General features: G+C 47.6%; 1 protein-coding gene across 1 annotated transcript in view; it reads left to right on the top strand.

Moving 5' to 3' along the window:
* LOC130391474 (intermembrane lipid transfer protein VPS13B-like) overlaps window positions 1-23470 on the top strand; it is a 209687-nt gene that overhangs the window by 122255 nt on the left and 63962 nt on the right. The window contains exons 20-22 of the mRNA XM_056601627.1: window positions 2290-2411; window positions 4494-4638; window positions 17760-17893. Coding sequence (XP_056457602.1) covers window positions 2290-2411; window positions 4494-4638; window positions 17760-17893 — 401 coding nt within the window. The remainder of the gene's footprint in view (window positions 1-2289; window positions 2412-4493; window positions 4639-17759; window positions 17894-23470) is intronic.

Below are 23470 nucleotides of genomic sequence, written 5' to 3'. Positions count from 1 at the left end.
CTCGACCGCAGAGTTGAGGTTTCAAACCCCAATACCCTCGTGTCTCTGGGGCGAGGGGGGTGTACGGTGGGGACGGAAGAGGTGGTCAGGGGTGCAGATAGACCAGCATGAGGTCATGTTAGGATTTGTTTTCCGGGAGGTAGAGATGGACGACCTCCCCTACATCTAGAGCACAAAGCAGAATAAAAATGTGGATAGTACATTGAGAGAGGCTAGGAAGTGCCTGGGATACAAGGAATACCTATTTACTTGGATGATCCGATATCCTTTGCCATTTTTAACCAAATGCATCAGTGACTGTGATAGGTGTTGTCTACCAGTTGTCAGTTTGGATTTCAGGCATGTACATAGAAGTTGAACACGTGGGAGAAAGTGACGGAAGTTTATGCATCATGGGAAATAATCCATGTATGTTTCCAAGTGGTGTTGACAAGGAACAGGGTCGAATTAATCAAATTAGTGATATATTATAGGCGTGATTCACAAAAATGAAGGGGTGGGTGTGTGTGTGTGAAGAGTAAGATTTCTCAACATAGGGATCAAGTGATGGAAAGAGGGGTGGGGGTTTGTCAATGCCGTTAAGGAACTGGACTGTTTAGCAAAACAATGAGCAATCAGTTCCTGTCGGGAGTTACGAACACACACACACACACACACACACACACACACACACACACACACACACACACACACACACACACACACACACACACACACACACACACACACACACACACACACACACACACACACACACACACACTGTGCTGCCTCCTCTCTGCCTCAAGGCTTTGAAACAGATGAGCCAAGCCTCCATCCAACAACCCCCCCCCCCCCATCCCTCCTCCAACACCCCTCCAGATCTGTACACCAGGCCGCCACCCTCACCATTAAACGGCTGTGAAGCGCGGCAGAGCCGAGATGTCCTCTTACGCCAGGGACCCCGCCGCTAATCCTCCAGGCATGGGAGTCATTATTGATAGGATCCGAACGCATTACCTCAGGCCCCTCGCTCATTGTTGGTAAAGATTATTATTTAAGAGTAAACCAAAACCCTGGAGAAGATCTCCGGTTTCATAGACATTTATCAAAAGAAAATGTTGTTCTTGGCCCCGGCGCGACACACTCGCCTTGACGCGGCACGATTGAAACAAAATGTGCACTCCCCCCCCCCCCCCCCCCCCCCCCCCCCCCTCTCTTTCCCTCCCTCACTCACCACTCTCTCACTGCCCCTGTCTGTCTCCTCCCCTCAACCACCACCCTCTCGCTACTCACCACTCCCCCCCCCCCCCCCCACTACCCCCCTCGCTCTCATCCCCTCACCACCACCCTCCCGCTGCCACACTCTCTCTCTCTCTCCCCACCCAGCTTCTCTCGCTGCCCCCCCCCCCCCCCTCTCTCCTCCCCTCCCCACAGCTCCCTTCACCCCTCTCCTAGTACCAGCCCTGGTACCCACATTCACGTCGTTAAGCAGTGTAAACGTGTGGGGAGGATATGGGGGGGGGGGGGGGGGGGGGGGGGTGCTTTGTGGTGAAAGGAGACGGCCATGACACCAAATCCTCTCAGATTTGTCCGAAGTCTCTTTCACTTCGCTGTGATTCGACGACGCTGATTGCAGCGATCGGTATCGTTTGTCCTTTAGTCTCTCCGTCTCATCTTCCTCCAAACGCGGCCGCTATCATCACTGGCGCTCGGGTGCGGCAATCGGAGCAACGTTGTGTTGCAGAGGGGGCTTTGCATAGTTTCCACATGACTTAATGCATACGTCTCCGTCCAAATTCCTCCGGATTCAAGAGCAGCACAGGCTGATATTGACAAAGCATCCTCGCCGAGACGCCGTCTCCCACAAAGACGTCCTTGTTTGCTAGCGATGATGTTGATTTTGTCAGTGGCTGTAGTATCTCCCGCGGGGGACGCTGCCAAGGTTTGTCGTTTTGTTTGGGGGAGCTCCCAAACCTTAGCCTGGGAGAAATAAGACGAGGGATGGGCGGCAGCAGCCTCAGCGGGGCGAGAGATGATCAATGTGGACAGCGCTGTGGGCTTCGTTTAGCCGGATTTACAATAGACCGTTGTTGACATGCGTTTCAGAGGCCAAGATGTTTATGTGCAGCTTTCTGGTTTACAGTGTTTACTTTATTTTAGTTTTTCTTTTTCAACTTTTTTTTTATCTCCAGAACTCCATAATTGAATTATTTCTCTCTCTCTCTCTCTGTCTCTCTCCCTCTGAATTCGAAGGGCTTTATTGGCATGAACACATGCATGAACTACAACGTCCCTTTGCCTCTCCAGGTGCTGTGCTGCTGGTCAGTGTGCAGGGCATCGCGGCCAACGTGGACCCCGTGGTGTGCACCTGGCTGCTCCACCAGCCTCACCGAACGGGCAGCAGACAGCAGCAGCAGCAGCAGCAGCAGGTACCATGGGCCCTTCCATAATACACAGTACACAGTACCACAGTTCTCTCTCTCTTTCTTTATTTGTACAGGTCTCTCACCCTCTGTTGTCTGGGTTTCACTTCAACAACATCAGTACCTCATCTTTCCATCTCTCTCTCTCTGCATGTTTCTCTGTCCCTCTATCTCTCTCTCTCCTTCCCTGTTTCTCTCTGTCTAAATGAAGCATTTCTACAACCTTTGCACATTTATGTTTTCAGTGTGTGTCAGTTAATTGCAGTAGTGTGTGAGTGTGTGTGTGTGTGTGTGTGTGTGTGTGTGTGTGTGTGTGTGTGAGTGTGTTGCGTCAGCCCTGACCCCTGGCTGCGCTGCCTGGGGGTCATGGTGTTCTCTGTAAACACATGGTACGAGTTGAAGCGCTGCCTGCACAGGGCTGGTTCCCGTCTCAGCTGTGACACTGGCACATGCCTGTTTGGGCGCTGAGTGTGTGTGATAATGTGACCTACTCTAACACAGGGCTGCTTGTAATTTGTGTGTGTGTGTGTGTGTGTGTGTATGTGTGTGTGTGTGTGTGTGTGGGTGGGCCCGCTGACCCATCTGTCAGGGTTGTTTGTGGAGGACTTCAGGCCTTCAGCTGATGGCCAATCAGCAGCCAGTGAAGGACAGTAGAAAGGAGACTTCACCTGTGGTACATATGTGAACGGGGAAAGAGAAGGGTGAAGTGTGTGTGCATGTGTACGTTAACACTGTTTAAGAGGGTTAGCTTACATTATGTCATCCATACTGAATGAATGATGGTCATTTGTGAAGGTACCTGCTTTCAGCAGCAGTATTAAATATGGCACGGCACATTATTTTCCAGCGTGTTCCTCATCGGAAATATAATATATCATCACAAATGTTCGTGTTTTTCCGTTTCATGTTTTCCCCGCCCTAGAAACACTTGAACCATCAAACGGCTCGCATTGAATGTCTATACATTTCAAAGTGTTCTTGCTATAGCCATGTGTGTAATGTACATAATGTCATGAGTTCCTATTTGCAGTTCAGTCACATACTGATACGTGCATCACAACTCATGTGCGAACATGTTAAGCTACTCCGTGCATCTTGGCACCGTATAGTGCTCAGATGCCCTGGACTAGATGCATCTGTCGGGTTGCTTACGTGTTATTTCCAATTACACTTTTCCTTTTTCTTTTTTTTTTGGAGCAACTAAACAAAAGTACCCAGTTTGATTTGGAAAGCTAATCTAAGGGGATGAAAAAAAAAAAACACAACAAAAAAAAAATGGAAAGAAAACCCTGGCTCTTGTGTCATTTATTTACTGTGGCTCTGGTGGGGAGGATTTGGAAAGGCTTTGGCTTCATAACACATCCAGTAGCTTTTGGAAACCGGTGCGATCGCACACGTCCTGTGTTTAATCTCAAAACAACCCAGCTTTAAGGTCATTGAAAATCAGTGGTTTGGTCAGACAGAAGAGCACGAGGCGCACTAAACAAAGGGTACCGTGAAGGCTCAGCGTGTTTGTTTACGCTGCCTGCAGGAGGCCGCTGGCCGCCAGCCGTGAGCGACTGCATCACGGCCCCCATGCGGCCGCTGGCTAATCCTCAGGGGTTTTCCTCCTCTCCGACCATCCCTTCGGCCCTCTGGTTCCTGAGCCTCCTTAATGGCTGCACACAGAATGCGCGCCTGTGTGTGTGTGTGTGTGTGTGTGTGTGTGTGTGTGTGTGTGTGTGTGTGTGTGTGTGTGTGTGTGTGTGTGTGTGTGTGAGTGTGTGTATATGGATTTGCATGCGCTAAGGCCAGCTTTTATTCATTATGCGGCTGCTTCTTTATTATTATTTATTTGTGCTTCTTTCCTCGATTTCAGGGTGTGTGTGTGTGTTTGTGTCTCTACTCTCCTACTTCCCATCCCTCCTTTTTTACCTACTTACAACAGTATAAGTAGTGTTATAATAAAAACAATGTGATACAAGCAATATATCGCTTTGAAAGCAACCACAGAAAAAAACGAATTGATTCTACACATTTGTTCTTCTTTTTAACATCCTTTGACTGAGAATACATTTCCCATGACCTCATGGCTCAATGTTTTCACAGGCTCCGGCAGTGGTTGCTATGGCGATGCCCCTGGCCAAACGGAGAGAGGATGAGGTGTCTGTGGGTAGCACGCCACTGGCCAAACAGCCCTCCAATCAGGCGTCCGATTACGCCAGCAGCCCGGTCAAAACCAAGACCGTAACAGGTAGGATTTCAGACATTAACTGTTATATTAACAATGGCACCCGCACAGTATACTATAAATCTCTCCGTTTAGGAAAGACGATTAAGTGTGAATTAATAGCCCTGTCTCAAAATTTGTATAAAAAGTAACCAATGTGCCGGAATTTATACAAGCTAATACGTAACGTAAACAAGGGACACTTTGTCTTTTGTCTGACACTAATATAATCCACATACATTCATTGGCGAGGTAATAGCAGCCCAGTGTTGGTACCATGTGATTACGTGTTGGCACCATGCAGTTGCTCAACACACTGTGGTGGGCTGGCACTTGAATGACCCCCGCTGCTACAGGGACGGAGCATCTCCATGAGTCTCTCTCTCTACCTCTCCCTGTCTCTCGCCCTCTGCTCCTGGCTCCTGGCTACCATGCTAGGGCTCTCTCTGCTCTGTCAGGGCCAGAATCCAGTGTGTCCACTGTCCTGAACCCAACTCCTTGTTACTTTTCCGCTTTTACTGCTGCCCCAAACCATACCCTAAATGCACACACACACATGCGCACACTCTCAAACACAAACACACACACACACACACACACACACACACACACACACACACACACACACACACACACACACACACATGAGCAAACACACACACATGAGCAAACACACACACATGAGCAAACACACACACACACACACACACACACACACACTGTCCACTGTACACCATGGAATGTTGGACCTCCTCAGATCCCATGCATTACTATTAACCCCCCCCTGTTGGTCGCATTATGGAGGAGACTGTAAATGCTCCCAGGATCGGCAGAGTGGAGAAACAGAGAAAAGGAGGACAGAGATGAAGAGGGGACTAATGCAGTCTCAGACAGAGGCTAGCGTGGGACCGCCTGTGCGGTGCGGTGGAATGGCCATGAGCAAGCTGTGTAGAACCATAGACGCCAGTGCGGTCCCACAGCTTCTGGGGCTCTGAGTGGTGGTGGCGGAGGGACTGGACGGAGGAGAGGGGAGGGGAGGGGATCCTGTGTAGCGCGGAGCACTTTTTAAACATATTGTATATGTGACAGTTTGTGTCATCGGTATGAGTCATCTATTTGACCTGGCTTTCACCGTACATGGGGGCCGTTCTCATATACACAAATCCACGCACACACTTACACGTAAACACATGTACACTCACACATACACACAAGTACACGTACATTAAACACACACACATACATATACATAAATACATATAGACACGTGTGTACATATCTGCACACACAACATTGCATTGTTCACTCAGGTACATGCTCTCCGTCCCGTTCTCCAAGTCTTACCTGGGGTGCCTGCCCCCAGCCCCTGTTTTTAGGGGCTGTTTTTGACACTGCACAGCATTCTCATGCCGCAGGGATGGCTTTTATTGAATGCTCTGAGCCCAGTTTTATTTAAAAACGTAATAGCCCACCTATCCCTCTCGAGTTTCCCCAATTGATATTTAATTAATGTGATCCAACGGAATAAGTCGGCTGGCGTCCTGCTGGGAATGTGAATTAGTTCCAGTGCTTTGTAAATAGGCGGCCCCCGACCTCACTTGGGTCTCAGCATGTTTACACTCTGGGTCCTCTGAACACTTAAACGGTTGAAACGCATACCGCCAAGGCGCCATTGCGATAGAGGCAGAGGAAACAGGCAAGTGATTGCCTTTTTCTTCCCAAGTCTTTCCTCCACACTAAGTATCTCTGTGTTTGTTCCCGACCGGAATGATGACTCCTCCCGATGACTGAGGTCATCGCTGTGGCCGTAAATAGCTCTGCATGTGTGCAGCGGTCCCCCCACTGCGTCTCTAGTGTCTTTATGGGAGAACGGCGCCGGGGACATTTTCAGAGCTCTGAATCAAGACATCGGGCTTCTTTCCTAGCAGGGTTTTTTGAAAAGGGTCAGACTGACCCCCTTCTCCTTCTCTTTCTCTTTCTCTTTTCTTAATATTTGTTCACCTAACGCACTCTAATGGCTTTTCCATCACGTGGTCTCCCTGCTTACTCACATCTCAACAGCAAAGTTCCTCATCAAAGATCCAAAGATCCAACAGTTCAATTGACCCAAACAGGATGTACACACACACACACTGAAACTCACCAACACCTGCACGCCTAAACATGCATGCACGCACACACATGCCCACACACCCACACACACACGCCAACTAACTTTAGTCGGCAGCAACAATTAAACAAAAATGACTGAACATTATTGAAGTACACTCTGGATGTCAATCGCCACGGTGTCACACCTGTTCGCTACAGATCTGCTCTGTGCTACATCACCATCTCACTGCCTTCATGTCAGGCTGTATGTCAATTAGAAGGGAACCTATACGTTTGTCCCTCATCAACAAACCACTTCATTTGACAAACCTTTAAAAAATGACTGACATTGTCACAGTGTGTATGTAGGTCCATGCTTGAAGGTAATATTCAAACCCACACAATTGTAGTGCCGTAACCTACATTGTATGTATTGACTTTTTTTGTATTTGCCCTACACTTACACCATTGAGTCATTGTTTTAGTTGGTCCCATACATGGGAACGTCTGCGTGATTAAAATTGGCGTGACAGACCGTTCGGCTTTGTTTGGAGCTGGAGCATAAGCAAGTGAACTGAGGCTTACAGTGCCGTAAAGTGCAGGAAGTCGGCCTAACAACGGAAAGTAATTATTGTTCGCTAAGTCCGACAACATGCGTGATCCTGCACGCTTCGTATCTCATTATATTATGATATAATGTCCTACGTAATCCAGCCCAAGATCTGCTTTAAGCCGATAACACACAAACACAGACGAGGACAGAAGCATACACCTTAAACGTTGGAGACGGCTAAGTGGGCCAGCGCATCTGGCCTCAAGTCGGTTGTGTAATGGGATGTTTAGCGGCGGACCTGTTTGTATACGGTGTCTCATTAGTGGCTTGCATTAGTGCATAAAGAACATAGTGAATCGTTTCTTAAACTCTCTGCTTACTCCAAATATTTCCCTGGTTAAGTGCAAACAATCCTTCGGTATCTAGGTGTTGGTTTGGAAATTCTACAGCAATTAAAACACAATTGACGGAGACAACAGAGCCAAACAAAACGCATAATCGACTTCGGGTCATTCAATTATCGTCATACCTTCTTCGGAAAAATGACGATGTGTGCAGGAATGGCAGATTGTTTCCGGGTAGCGATCGGAATCAGTAGACCACGTGGGCGTCCACAGCAACTTGTGTTTGTAATTACTGTTATAGCCTGGGCACACATGATGGACTAACGTTGAACGGCAGAGGCGGCGTTACGGCCTTCCATTCCCTGCACTGGATGTCCTTCTCCCTTCTCCTTCCTTCTCCGTCATGCGGCGACCCCCCTCCCCCCACTCTGAACGCGGTTTCTCATTTTCCCTGAACAGTATGTGACTTCAGAGCGTGGGAGTTATGAATAAAAAATTAAGACTGCACGTCCTACGGGGCTGCCTGTTGATTGCGGTGATACTCGATACTTCAGGTACAGTGGACTGTCAGCCCCACATGCACCTCCCAAACACTCCATCCCTCCACCTGATTTTCTGGGTAATCCATCCTTCCTGGGATTAATTGGTGTATAATGAAGGGAATGTAAATTTATCATATTCTCTCAAATGCGTGGCTTGCGGTTTGTTACATGATCCATGGTAATATATGCGTTGATGGATATTTCCTGGTGCTCACGTACCCCGCTACAGTATTCACGGTTTATTAAAGGAGAACTGGCCTATATGAATCAGGTAGATGGAGGAGCTTGGTGGCTGAGCCAAATATTTTTTGTTCATATTATAATCCTGTTTTAATGACGTTCATTTACCCTTAGTTCATATTTGTTTAGCATGGGTGATTTACCACAGATGATGTTAGCTCGAAGACCTTTATAATGTCTTTATTACAATTCTGAAATCCTTCATGACAAAATGTGGTATCTTATGCCCTTCCAGGTCATGGGAATACAGGCCACATATATATTCTGTTTTTGGGGTGAGTCTTTCCCCATTGTTAAACCTCCAATCACATTGTGATAGAGGCTGCTGACATCAGACTTGTTGTGGTTTCAATAAGCTTCCTCCAAGATGGTGCTCTATTGTGTTTGGAAGGACATAGTGTAATTAGAACGCAATGTTTGATCAAAGGCAATGATTCTTTTGCGATTACTATTATGAAAACTAAAATAATGATTCGCTGGCGCTAGCTCTTAAATAAATCTTACTTTGATTACTTTATCATGGTTGCCGCTGGTGTTTGTACTATGTTGACGGTTAGCTGGCCTTTTATAAGGTTTATTTTTTAATCATTTGTTGGGATTTTGGGTGGGATGTTCTTTTGTTTCCGAAGCCATTTAGCCCCGGCTGTTCTTCTGATTGATTCCTCTGGATGTATTTGTAATTGTGTCGTGTTTACTTGAGGACATCTGATCCAGCCTTTCAGCTGGGATTGAATCAATTGGCAGCAATGATTTACTGTACGATAGACCTAATGTGACTCTAGTAGAAAAATGACCAGTGTTTCTTGATGTAATCTCGAGAACTTTGAAAGAGAAAGTTTTTGATGCAAATTGATAATTGTGCCGATTCTTTTTTGTTGCTGTGAGAAATGTGTGGCAATGGTCCAACCCTCCGCTTTTTGGATCATTTACAGGCAAAGACATGAGGTTGCGTTGTTATTTTTTTTCCCCCTAGCTCTATTGAGCTTAAAATTATAGTGACTCTGAGTCACTGATACACAGCATGACGAGGTGAATTTTGGATTCCAGGTAATTGCCGACATACCGTTTCCCAAGGGACTCCGAGGAACTTGGTAATCCAGCTTCTGACGTCTTGCTTTCTTTCCTCAGACATCTATTTGGTTAAATGGAGGAGAGATGTGGCCAAGGTGCATGTTTGATCCTCCATTCACAAAACACTCTTGCGAAATAAACATCAGTGTTTGGCTCCACTTAAATAGGGCCGGCCCCATCTGAATGGGCTGCCACCAACGGCCTTGACTGCCTTACCATGACCTTAAATTGAACATCTCCTAGGGCCCTCTGGAATTACTGAACTTCTTAAGTACTGCAGCATTAGATCTATGATAGTGGTTGTTGATATCTTGCATTCAGGCTGTTATCTTGAGCTGTTTGGATTTAAACATATTTAGGCCACTAATATGGGCATGTAGTTTCATCCTGTACTCATAGGGTGCATGCAGTTCATCGGGTATTGATGTCACTAAACATTGCTTCCCTTATACTTTGACCAAGGCCGGACACAGATCTAAAATCTCTATAATCAGAATTCCCTGCTCAATGTTTCCAAACAATTCCTGTGTCTGTGCTAGTTTTGGACGCTTCTATTTTTCAAGAAGTACAAATGAAAATATTCAATTAGAGAACATTGAGTTAACAGGTTAAGCCAGAATCGTTGTGGGAAATTGATATGTGGGTGGTGTTTTGTTCCGCCCAATTATATACTGGCTATGGCAGTGCTTTTCTGTGCCCATTGATTATCCTACTTTTTCCACTGTAGATATTGAGTTCTCTGCCTAAATCACCTAAGGGAATTAGCAGAGTAAATCATAATTCTCTGAAAGAAAATCATTTTCAGAACTTTGAGCAGTTCAAAGGCTTCACAGAACAATTGTAATAGCAAGACTGTTGCTGCTTCCAATTGGCCATTTGAGCACATGCCTGGCACTTTTATGATGTAAAGTTTTGAGTGTTATGTTGTTTTGTTACCACACTCAGCCTAGCTACAGTTTCATAGTAATCAAGCTAGGATTTTCCTCTGGGCCCTTGGAAGGTGCCTGTTAATGTGCAGGCAAATGTACAAAGACACATTCGACCAGCTCAGTGCAGATTCTGGCTTCCCAGGAACGCTGTGAGTGTGAGGTGATATCATACCGGTTGCTGTGATGATGGTGCCCAGCCAGGATCTAAGAAACCATATAGAGCCGACAAGTTCTTGGCAACCAAACCCTTTTAACATTCTCTGTCTCTTCCACTCTCCCTTTGGTCAGTGCACATTTTACATGCATCCTATATGCTTCGTAAGACACCAGGCCGACTTTGAGAACCGGTCACAGCCAGTTTCGCATTTGAAAAAATCCTTAACTATACATTGTTAACATGCACATAGCAACCAGGCCCGGTTAGAAAGTAGTATTTTAGGATGTATCTCTAATGTACTCTCCTTAGAACCTGGTCTATTTTGATTTTCCTACTACTATGGTTTGATGTTGTTTTGCTGATAAATGGGTTTTAATTCAAATCCTTTAAATACTTAAAAGACTTAGAGTTCCCTTTTGTTCTTTCCAATTCTGACTGATTTTGGCTCTTTGTCATGTGTCTTTTTTCCAAATGGTCAACTGACTAGTGTTTCTGGGGCTCTGGTCACAGTGATGGTCCTAGCTAAACATTCTGGTGGAAATGATTGGTAGGCACATGGTTTTAAATTTCATATTTTTCTAAAGCTGAACATTAGTACGCTATTTCTTTGTTACCGCAGCGGTTTGTTTGAATGTTGCCTAGGAACATCCTATATGTGTTAATGCTTCATTTTGTTTTTCTGTTCGATTCTCCTTCACGAGGAGAAGCTAGGCTCATAATTTTGGGAAGGAGATGTATTGCTCGAACTTGAGGTCAATTTCAGTCCGCCCGCACAATTACACCACAAATTGGTTCACATAAAACTAGCCTCTAAGTATTTTCTTTATTTGTCCCTAATGAATGTTCTTGTTGGCAGCCGTGGCGTGTTTCTGATGGAGAGCCTCTCGAGCCCTTCTCATTGTTCTCGGCCCGGACCAGAGTAGTGATCTCACTGGCTTTGCTTTTCAATCCTAAAATTAGCCTTTGGCACACCAGGAACATGGTTGGAGCGAAGAAACCTATCCTCCGATCTAGCTGCAGTCTCTTAGAGTTGGAGGGTGGAAACTGTTTGATCCTGTCTCCTAGTGCTAAGGATGATGGGATTACAACTATTTTGTGCTGTTTATTTGGAAGCATGGAAGGAGACAGGGCGTGTGTGATAGAGAGATGAATAGTTACAGAGTGAGGAGAGCAAATGTGGAGAACTTTGCAGAGATGGAACATGTTGCATGAAGTACACTAATGATTTCCTTAGCTGATGGCTTTGGTTACGTTCAAACTCACTTTGTCAGGAAAATCCCTCATCTCAGAGATGACCAAAACGGATATGTGATCTGAAGGAACAAAGACAAGGTTTATAACAAAGAGAGATGGACGGGGGAAAAGTCCTTCATGTGTTCGGAGGCATACATATCACAGGAATGACGAAAAAACATCGGGCTAAATTTACAGTTACACATTACCATAATCCCAGCCGTAGTAGCTTGATGGAAGTCAGGTTGTTTTTATTGGCTGGTGCGGCCTGTGGCGAGTGGGGATAATGTTTTCATTCTAAAGTTATTTAAATAGTCTTTTTTTTACTAGGAAAGTCAATAATTCATCACGGTAATGAAGGTTGGAGCAGGAGAAAAGAAAACAATAAAACCGTGAGGAATGGTGAGATAGCAGGGCCCCCTGAGGCGTGCGGTTGTGGTCTTTGGGGGTCAGGGGGGTGCTTGGTAAATGAAGAGTATATCCCCAATCCCTCCAAAAAGCACTGGGTCCGGGCAAACCCTTGCCGATGTTTAGCAGAGACCAAGGAACGATTTGTATTCATCTATGGCTTTGCCCTTTATTTGTCTTCACGTATGTCTCATTTGCTCTCACCGGGGATTAGTTGGACATTTGTGGATATTGGCTGTGGTTTTGCCGGAGGCCAAGGTGAGAGCATCTCGCGAGTTCAATATGAGGTTCCTTAGACGTATACTGTGGATTATCTGCATTGACGTGATTGTTGAAGATCGCATGTGTTTGAAACACGATTAGGGAATGATTTCATCAGTGTGGGACTCAGGAGGGACCTGCAGTGTCATCGAGAGGAGCCATGTTTTTTCTTCTTTTTCAAAAAGCTGGTTGACGCTAGCAGCGTGTCCTCGCATTGGCTTCAGGCCTCGTCTTTCACTGTCCAGTCCTCTGTTCCCGGCATCTGCTGGTTTTTTACCAACAGTGACCATTTCTAATAAAAACCTATACCTTGAGAGCTCTCGAGGGCTTCCTTACAATGGTCACCTCAAACCATTGTGTGTATACACTGATGGGGTGAATGCCTCAAGGGGTGTGCATCCAGGAGATCAAAACAATGATGCGAAAAGACACTCGTCCGAACTCAGCCACACCGCCGGCGCTTTTCATGGCAGCATAACAAATGGGATCGCATAAATATTTAAATAAACACCGACGTGCATCCAAAACAAATAGGCGGGCTGGTTATTAGCAGGGACCGGCGCTGCCCCGGCACGCAGCTGCAGCAGAGTATACAACACTTCAGCACACTGTAAACCACTCTTAATAGGGAACATACCAGAGAGATAGAAGGCCGGCCGCATGGGAAATGCCGAGGTCCCTGTGATGAGCCTGTTTTCGTATGGTCTTGTTGCCCAACCTCTAAGCAGAAAGACCCAGGGACACTCTGTACTTGTTTTGGACGCAAGTAACGTTCAGCCCCGGCGGCGGAGAACTCGGCTGATGTGGCTTTGATGTGATCTGTCTTTTCTCCTTGTGTTTCTTTGTTTTTGTGGTATTTCTTTGTGTCATGCGCAAATCAGCATTCACGCGTGGGAGCACTCGCCGTCCTGAGCGCCATAATACATATGGTGTGGCTTTGTGCACTTGCCACCCTTTCACACTTCCCGAGAGACATGTGCCTCCGTGACCCCGGTAGGGTACGACTCTCTCCAGGGTGGCGACGCTGATTTGCTCGTCGTCCAAGGCCTTTAGTCGCCGTGGCAGGCCTTCTTCCGACTATTTAATGTTTTCGCTCACACTGACTTCAAAGACCAAGAAGGCTTTCCCTGTTAGTGAGATGTGACGGTTGCAGCTGTTAAAGTGTGCGAATGGTCTCCTTCAGTACAACCAAATGTGAATAGGAGTGATTCCTACGAAAGACCAATAAGGGGGGGAAAGGAGAAATACGATAGAGATGACGAATGACTGACAGAAGAGAAATGGGGGGGGGGGGGGAAACAAAAGATGGGACAGGTGTGTGTAGAGCAAGGCCTGTCTGGCCTAGTGGCCCATGAGGGGAGGATTAGGAGCACACAAACTGACATGGTAGTGGGAATATCCCCTCTCTATAAGAGGTCTCCCTGGACTTGTTAGGCTGCAATTCTCCTAATGTTTGAGCACCCTTGTTCCCCTCTGTCTTTCTCATTACCAGTTTGTACTTCCCCATCCCTCTCTCTTGCGCGCTCTCTCGCTCTCGCTCTCTCACCACCATGGCAGTAATGGCACCACATTCCTACCTTGAGTCTTTAAATGCATGAGCACCTTTCCCTCTGTAACAAATGATGGCCCTTCCATTCAAAATAACAAGATGTGGCAGTTTCATTCCAAATAAGGAACCTGGGATTAACATCAGTGCCCGGGAAGGGTCTTTAAAAACCCAAAGATACATACCAATGCACAGCCCAGAGCGAAGCGCTATGATTGGCCCAACAGGTTCTCTTGCTCCAATGAGGCTTCAACTTTCTGGCTTGTCCCCAAATTCAAAGTCTTAACATAAGGTTAAGGTTACGCATTGGGTCCAAGGGAATGGGCTCATCATGAAACCTGCAGTGCAGGGTTTCCTGGTAGAATGGTAACCAGCCATCCTAATGAATATAGTGATGTCCTTTCCTCAAGAATTTCAATTTACTTGAGAGGAAGCCTCATATGGTGTTCGCATCAAACCTACCAGGGAGCCCAATCTTACAATTATTATCTTTTTTTTTATAGCACAGGATTACGATGGAATGAAGAAAAGCTAATTGTGCTGTCTCTTCCTGCCAATAGCTCTCCATCCTCTAGGCATTGCTCCGGCTCTGTGTTAAGCCCTCTGTGTTTGTGTTTATAGAAGAACAGCTGCATACTGCCAGTTAGACACACACCCCTCCCTTGAAGACGGTAACGGATACGCAATTACACAACCTGCCGTGCGCAATGTAGTGGTGCGCACGCCTCTCACTCTGCCTCCCTGGCTGTCGCTCCCCTCCTCTCCTCCTGTGAATCAGGGCCCCTCTCTGCCCCGCCCTCATGCTGACGCTCTGGTTTGTGTGGGTAATAGATTATTGCAGTAAACCGGAGCGACACACTCCGAGTGTGTTTAGCCAGGGGTCAATGTTCCAGAACATGGCTGGCACTCAGCGGGGCGGTCTCGGTTAAGTAGCCTTAATATATCATCACTGATGATTGGTGTGGTGGGTGTGAACACGAAGTGATATCATGCTGGGCTGGCGGGGGCATTGTGGTTTTCTTTAACTGCGTGAGTTGTTTGTGTGGAAGTGTGTGTTGTGTCATAAGCAAGCTTATTCCAGTCTCCTTTTATAAATGACATGGTCCTGATCAAGGTGCGGCTGTTAGGATCTTCACAAATGCGAATATCCTAAAAAAACAACAACCACGCACGTGTGTCTGCTTTAAGTTAAAGCAAGCCATCTTTATCGACTTTTTTTTTTTTTGGTTTACGTTGTACCCAACCATCGTGAGAAAAAGGCATATTTTGGGCATCTGTTTCATCCAAACGATCCCATACACAGACAAACACACCTACTGCACCCTGTGTGCCTTGAGCGGCGTCTCCTGGGTGCACAGAGAGGAGCCACACGACTGGAACAAGCCGGAGAGGACTCTCATTTGGGCTGCACCCCTGTGGAGCGGAGCAGGAAAGGAGCCCCCTAACGCAGGCCGACAGCAGCCCTGCAACGCAGCAAACATCCAGCATGGCTAAACATTATCGACAAGCCAATGATATCACAGCGGTTAGGGCGCTCCTCTCCGCACATGACACAATGGAGGACGCTACGTGAAATACAATCTACACTGTCAAAGTCAATCCGTCCCGTTTCCCAGCGTATTAAGGCCAGGGCGGAACAGAGGACTTCAGAGAGTGTTGTGGTAGGCCTTGTTTGTTTTTCGGTCCTCATTACGCGAACAGGAAAAACACAGGGACGAAGAACACGCACGCACACACACACACACACACACACACACACACACACACACACACACACACACACACACACACACACACACACACACACACACACACACACACACACACACACACACACACACACACACACACACACACACACATAGGCGCTCTCTCACTCTCTCTTCAGGCAAGTTGTCTTGAAATGTATAAAATTCAGTGTGCAGCACAAAGACGCATTGTGGGTGTAATGTGTACCAAGGCATCGTTGATTGTGGGCATCATGACAAATTCTGTCCATTTCATAGTCCCAGAGGGCCACACGCACCTGGCCACTGTGAGTGTGAGAAAGAACTGTAAGAGAGCCGGAGATGATGATCTCGACCTCCAGTCAGTCAGCTACTTGCACATAAGCCCAAGCTCACACGACACACACACACACACACACACACACACACACACACACACACACACACACACACACACACACACACACACACACACACACACACACACACACACACACACACACACACACACACGCGCATGCAAACACACACTTCCAAACACAGACATTACCACACACATACAGACTCATACGCATGCACATATACACACACACACACTGGCACATACAGATACATACGCATGTAAACACACACTTCCAAACACGTACATTATCACAGACATAGACACATGCACACACACACACACACACACACACACTACCACACACACTCAATACCACACACTGAGACACACACACACACAGACACACACACACACACACACACACACACACACACACACACACACACACACACACACACACACACACACACACACACACACACACACACACTTACTATATATGTATGCACACCTGTGACCTCAGCCAGCTGCTTTGTCGGCCAGAGAGCAGCACACGCATGGTTTCCCCCACCCAATGGTTTGGGCAGGTTGCCACGGTAACCGCAAAACCTTAGTAACGTCCATCGCCCTGGTAGTACACTCCCATTGCCATGCTGACGCCCTAGGCCTGTTATAGCTGTGTGTGTGTGTGTGTGTGTATGCGTGTCTGGGCGCATGGCGTACGACTATGGGGGCGGTGATCTCAGCGTTATTTCATGACAACTGTGGCCTGAAGCTGCTGAGCAATCATGGAATATGTCTTAATGTGTCTTCGGAGAGAGAGAGCCTGTCTACCCCCCCCCCCACCCCTCACCTCTCACGCTGAGCACAGCAGAGCAGTGATGGCTATAGCAGCCCTCAGGCCTTAGGCCCACTTGGTAGCATGTGTGTTTTGTCTGTGTTTGGGTCTAGTTATCTCCATGTCCCCCCGTCTCCTTATCCACTGCTATATGTTCTTCCTCTCTTTCATTCTCTTTATGTATCTGTTGTATAGTTTATTTCTTTCTTTCTGTTTTAATTTTTTTTATATTTCGTTTATTTCGGCCATTCTTTGCTTGCTGCTCACTTTACTATATTGGATTATATGTTATACATCACATTTATTCACACAACGATGGCAGACATGTGTGTGTGCGCACTTTACGTGCGTGATAGTGGTCTTTGGCTCCCCCAGCCTTCTGTGCAAGCATTACATCACTTCAATGAAGATTTGACTGACACATAACATAAAGCATGTACAACACATGGACATAAACAACCGCACAAAATATTAAAAAGGTAAATTGGGGAGACATACAGGGCTCTACATCAAGTTTCCTGACATGCATCTCATTGATTTTTACAGCCTATTTCTCTCGAGAAGGGTAATGTGATTTGGGGCTGTATCACACAGTCTAAGGGGCTTTCCTTCCCTTAAAATACTCCACCTTGTTACGTGATGTCACATTTGGGCGTTGGCTAAATGGCAATACAGTATATGAATGGATGAATGGCTTTTGCCGTACCTGCCAAAAAATGTCCCACAACCAAGGCTGTGCTGAACAGACTTTGATTTGACTTTGACTCATGATTTGAACAATCTCTCTCTCTCTCTCTCTCTCTCTCTCTCTCTCTCTCTCTCTCTCTCTCTCTCTCTCTCTCTCTCTCTCTCTCTCTCTCAGAATCCCGACCTCTGTCCATTCCCATGAAGGTGATGCCCATCAGCACAGCTGTGGAGTCGTGGTCCACCTCAGAGGAGAGGATGAAGGCGCTGATTGCTCATGCCTGGGACGCTGTCAAACGACTGACTCTACAGGTATTGCACCATCATATCTCTCCGTAATCTGGACGCCGTTCTCCCAACCCCCTTTATGTCTTTATCCAGGCCCTAACTTTGAACAAGGCGACCGTGATGCTATCACATTTTAATACTTCCCTTCCCCCTCATTTCTTTGGCGGATGAATTTGTGTCCATCGGTTTCACCTTCCACAGTATCCTCCTTCCACTCCTCTCTTCTTAGCCTGTGTGTTTGTTTAGTTTTGATTCCAAAGCGTCTTGGTTTGCTGTGTGTACACCAGGACTGACCACATATGTCCTTGGGCTTCAACCGCTGCTGTTCCCCCCGCCCCCTTCTCCTCTCACGCGCCACAGCACTTACAACTCGGCCGTCCCGCTCCGATGTGTCACAGTCGGCCGTACCACCGCTTCAGTCGGATCGGGTCGTCTGCCTCGGCGCTACAAATGCAGTCGTTCCTTCCTATCCCCTCACCGCTATTCTCTATTATTTTCTTGTATATTATCTTATCTAGTGTTTCCCTATTCTTCTATTCTCCTTTGGGGAGGCTGTTGTTGGAACTTGTCGGTTGTGCTCTAGACCCGCTACATACTCTGCATATGTGTGGCTTTCGTAGAGCTCTGTAAGATGTTAGCCTTTGTATACTTGGAGCAAAAAAAAGAAATGACACAAAAATCATAGTGTCTTCTATCCTTTTGTGGCTGCTTGCCTTTCTGCTTGACTGTCTGGCTGTCCTTCTGTGTTAGACGAGCCTTGACTGGATCCCATTGTGTGGCTCTTGACTGTGTCTGGACTAGACCCGTCCACACAGCCCACATCACAGCACAATCTGTCTGAAGTCAATCCGAAGCCATGACAAGTCTGCTTACACTGCATCCAAAAGAAGCAGGTTTGAGAAGATCAATGTTAACCTGCTAGTGGGCGCACACACCAACAGGTTTGTTCTGTGGCTTCACTGGCTTGCGGTTTGTTGTTTAGTTTTTCTTTCTTGTTTTTTTTAAGCACACCTGTAAGCAATAGCTTCCACCTTTCTCCTTCCGTATCGCGTCCACTTAAAATGAAAAGGTTCTCGGCGGGGAAGTCACATTCCGGCAATTTCTCGTTGAATGTCGGACCACACAATCCCGCCACCATTCACACTTCACAGGAAGTGTGACGCACATGGCGTACCCATGACGTGACCCATGAGCCTTCGCTGGTCCGGTCCGGGCCGCTCGTTGGGATTGTTTATAATGCTACCCCAGAATTGATCTCAACCCTGCTAATAGTTTTCTGGGCCTGTCTTTGCCTCCACTTTGCCGGGGTCCCCCTCAGCGCCATGACGGAGACCACACCGTGTTCTGGGCCGGCAATTAGGAAACGGGCCGTCTCACTGACACGGCGGTGGAAGCGGACCAAGCCGACCGAACTCGACAGCTGGCACCCCGGGCCCTGGAGATCCCCAAACTTCAACCACTTCATTTATTTTAGTGTGGTGTAAACAGAATACCTAATGGCTCACACTTCTGCACCACATGTGCCCAATTTGGCACGCAGGGGTTCTTTCGAGACATTCGCAGGGCAGAGAGCGAGTAGAGGGGTAGGTTACGGCGCAACGGGGAGGGGTGCTTAAGAGAGACACTAGCGTTAGTATTTATTACACCGTGGCTGTTGAATCGACTTAAGCCTGTGGTGAGGGGGGCCCCCTTTTCTGAAACTGCTATTGGAATACTTGGGGATCATGGAAGAGGCGTCCGACATCCCATGTTTATGTGGTATGATCATCACCATGCTTCATGCCGAGACTCCAGATTCAAGCGTGACCCGGACTCGCGTTCTCCGCCGATCTCTGCAGCATACCGCAACGTGCTCCCCTGCACCGTGCGTATCATTGGACTTCACTCGCACACTCGGATTCCTGTCTTGCGTCATGTCTCCCACGCGTCCCCGCCGAGAGACTGAATGGAGTCTAGAAGCGCAGCTGGGAAACCAAAGAGAAGGCAGAGCAGCTGATTGTGTATTGTCCTATAGCGTCCTGTTCACCAAGGCCATCTGCCTTGATGTGAAGATATGGTGTGTTTTCCATGTACGAGCGTTGTTCTCTCCTCTGTCTTTCCCACTGTTGTCCCAGCCTCAATGCTTAAGCCTTAAACAACGCCACATATGGCGATAGTTCCCACTGTGAAAGCGTGAACCTTTTTCTCTCCCCCATCGTTCTCTTCATCTTCCCTCCCAACAAGTCCCCGATCTACCATTACCCACTGAAAGGGAAGATAGACAATTTTCACCCGGTAATGAAAATGGGAGGTTTGCATTCATTGCCGAACGTCTCCAGAGCCGTCAGAGAGCTCCTCTTGATTTCCTTCCAGGAGCTGTCAATGATAAAGACAGATGGATGGCTAATGCAGAAACCAGATGAAGCAGGCCCCGACTCACAGAGACACGGATCGCCTTACGCGCGGGACTCTGAGAATCACTGCTTGGGGGGACGGGAGGGTTCCTCGCTTCGCTTAAACAGTAGTTCATCAGTTCAGAGGCTTCTCATGGACGACAGACAGTGAGAGAGTGAGAGAGAGATGCAGAGCGAGCGAGAGAGAAAGAGAGAGAAAAAAAATAATCTGGAAGGACTAGAGGAGAGCAAATTTCTCTCTCGGAGAGAACGCAGCCAATGCTTTTCCCACACCATTGCGAGAGGTGCGGTGAGGTAATTGTGGCATACCATCCATCCACAGTAAGGCTCTCGGGCCCAGGCCGATGCACTCTCCTGGCTCATTACATCCAGCACCGATGATCGGCCCGGTGGAGAGACGGAGGGAGAGGGAGAGCGAGATGTTGTCAGTCGGCTCTGTGGTCACGCTGAGCTACACGATGCATAGGTGGAGTAGTTGAACGAGTCACTTCGGCTTAGGCCTGATGAACACCAATGGAATCGTCACTCTGACCAGTGTGGTCTGGCCGGCTGGCTGGAATGGCCACTTGCCCTTCGACTCGGAGTTCCAGAACGGCTGCCCATCCTGTCGCCCACACACTGCATTTAACGTGTGCTCACACACGCAACTGCACGCACACGGAAGTGCTCACATAAGCATGCCGTCACGCACGCAAGCTCACACACACAAACAACCCACACACACAGACACATGCAAGCTCACACACACACACACACACACACACGGACACACACACACACACCTACGCACAGACTTACACATACCTGTTGCTCCAGCTGTCCTTCCCCATGTGTTTCGTCTGTCAGTTCCCACCGTCACCCAAAGCCGTATTCACCTATTCCACACACACACACACACACACACACACACACACACACACACACACACACACACACACACACACACACACACACACACACACACACACACACACACACACACACACACACACACGCATACTCACCTGGCATTACAATCGTTGGGTCTCATGGATGAAGGGCCTGTGAAGGTCCTTCCCTCTGCCCTCCCCCAAGGGACACCCACACTCCGGGTTGCTGATAGTAATTACAAGTGATCCTGACTGTGGTTCTATTTCAGGAATTCTGCAATAATTCCTTCTATTTAACACATGAATGTGTTCAGAGCTGGCAGAGCTGCGCGTTGCTACCAAAACTGAAAGGGGATCCGCTGAAACAGAGAGTCCGTTGTCATGGAAACGGGATCCGCTGCAACAGAGAGTCTGTTGCCATGGAAAAATGAGGTAACACCGCTCCCCGCAGCTGCCACGCATTAATGAATGGATTTTTTTTTATATTTTTAAAGGAAAGAAAAGACAGAGAGAGTGAGAGAGAGACAGAAGCAATGGCGCAAAAAAAGGTAGAGTGTCATAAAGGTGAGGGAGAGAGAGAGGGATTATGTTGGGAGCTAATGAAAGCGTTAGGTGGTGCAAACAGAGCAGGATAGAGTGGGATGGAAGAAAAGCAGGGGGGGGGGAAGTGTGTGTGTGTGTGTGTGTGTTTGTGTGTGTGTGTGTGTGTGTGTGTGTGTGTGGGTGTGTGTGTGTGTGTGTGTGTGTGTGGCGCGCTTGGCGGGAGCAGGACAGCTGGTTTCCATGAACAAGATCTGACCCCCGGCTGGAGAGGCTGCATCGTACAGGCCCATTACTTCATCTGACCCCCCTTCCTCCCCACATCACTCCCCATCCCCTGCCCCCACCCCAAATCCTACCTATCTCTGTCAGATCTCGGAATTTCAAACTGATTTGCAATTACAAGCTTTATTTTTCTCGCCACTTAAATCACCACTCCTCCCCCTCGTTCCTCAGGACCACAGCTGTGTGTGTGTTTGTGTATATGTGTGTGTGTGGGTGTGTGTGTGTTTTTGTGAGTGAGGGAGACGGTCAGCTCAAACACTCCATGCCTGGCCCCTGTGCACTAATGGCTTCACTTAATGATTAAAGAAAGTCATTTTAATTTTTTTGCATGATTCTCACATTATTTGGTGCTTTTTTTATATATACGTAGAAAATGTGCACATCCAGAACAAACACTGCTTGCACGCCTGCCACCTATTAGTCCCAAAGTAAAATGGTCGACTAAAAATAAAGTCTTACCTGTCAAACAATGGAGAGTGTTTCGGTGTAGCCTGACAGCTAACTGAGTTGACCGCGCTAGCCCGGCCACGCCAGACTATGTTTTGGTTCAAGCCCCAGCCGACTGCTGTTAGAGTGTGTGTTTGTGTGAGTGTGAGTGGTTGTCTGCGTGTGTGTGTGTGTCCCTGCACTTGTGTGCAACAGGTCTGCTTGCGGTGTTGAATGGGAAATGACATGATGCCATGTTTATGTTTGAGAGCACAGGACTAGGAATAGGTTTTTAATATAGTTTGTGGTTGCGTGTTGTGTCATGAGGGAAGAGAGAGAGAGAAAAGGTGCTCATTCTCGACTGATGACATTGGCAGTGGCGTGAGCCAATGTTAACGGAGCACATTGAAGACCCTTAAACAGAGGACACACCGCACACACTTTACAGTTGTTTGTGATCTTGCGCTAATGTGATGCGGCTGGGATTAAGCATCATTATCTGGTGCCCTGGCAATACGCAGAATACACAATGACACAGGCAGGGACCAACGCATGGAGAGACACATGTAGAGACACACAGAGAGGGAGACACACACATACATACATAGAGACAAATACAGAGAGACAACCATGGACACACATACAGAGAGACACACAGACGCACAGAGAGACACACACACACACACACACACACACACACACACACACAGACACACACACACACACACACACACACACACACACACACACACACACAGGGAGACACACACAGAATCACAGGGAGACACACAGACACACACATACAGGGCGATACACACACACACACACACACACACACACATAGACACACATACAGAGAGACAAGAGACACACAAAAACACACAGAGACACGCATGCAGATAGAGACTTACACAGACACACATACAGAGATACACACACACACACACACACACAGAGAGCTGCACACACACGCAGACACACACACACGCACACAGACGCACACACACACACACACACTGACCCTGTTGTTCCTCTACTGGGCTGGGCTGGAAAAGCGCTTACAGGATCCTCTGGTGTCTGTAACCTCC

The sequence above is a fragment of the Gadus chalcogrammus genome, chromosome 11 (assembly GCF_026213295.1).
Source record: "Gadus chalcogrammus isolate NIFS_2021 chromosome 11, NIFS_Gcha_1.0, whole genome shotgun sequence".
Classification (NCBI taxonomy): domain Eukaryota; kingdom Metazoa; phylum Chordata; class Actinopteri; order Gadiformes; family Gadidae; genus Gadus; species Gadus chalcogrammus.
This window is presented reverse-complemented; position numbering and strand designations above follow the sequence as displayed.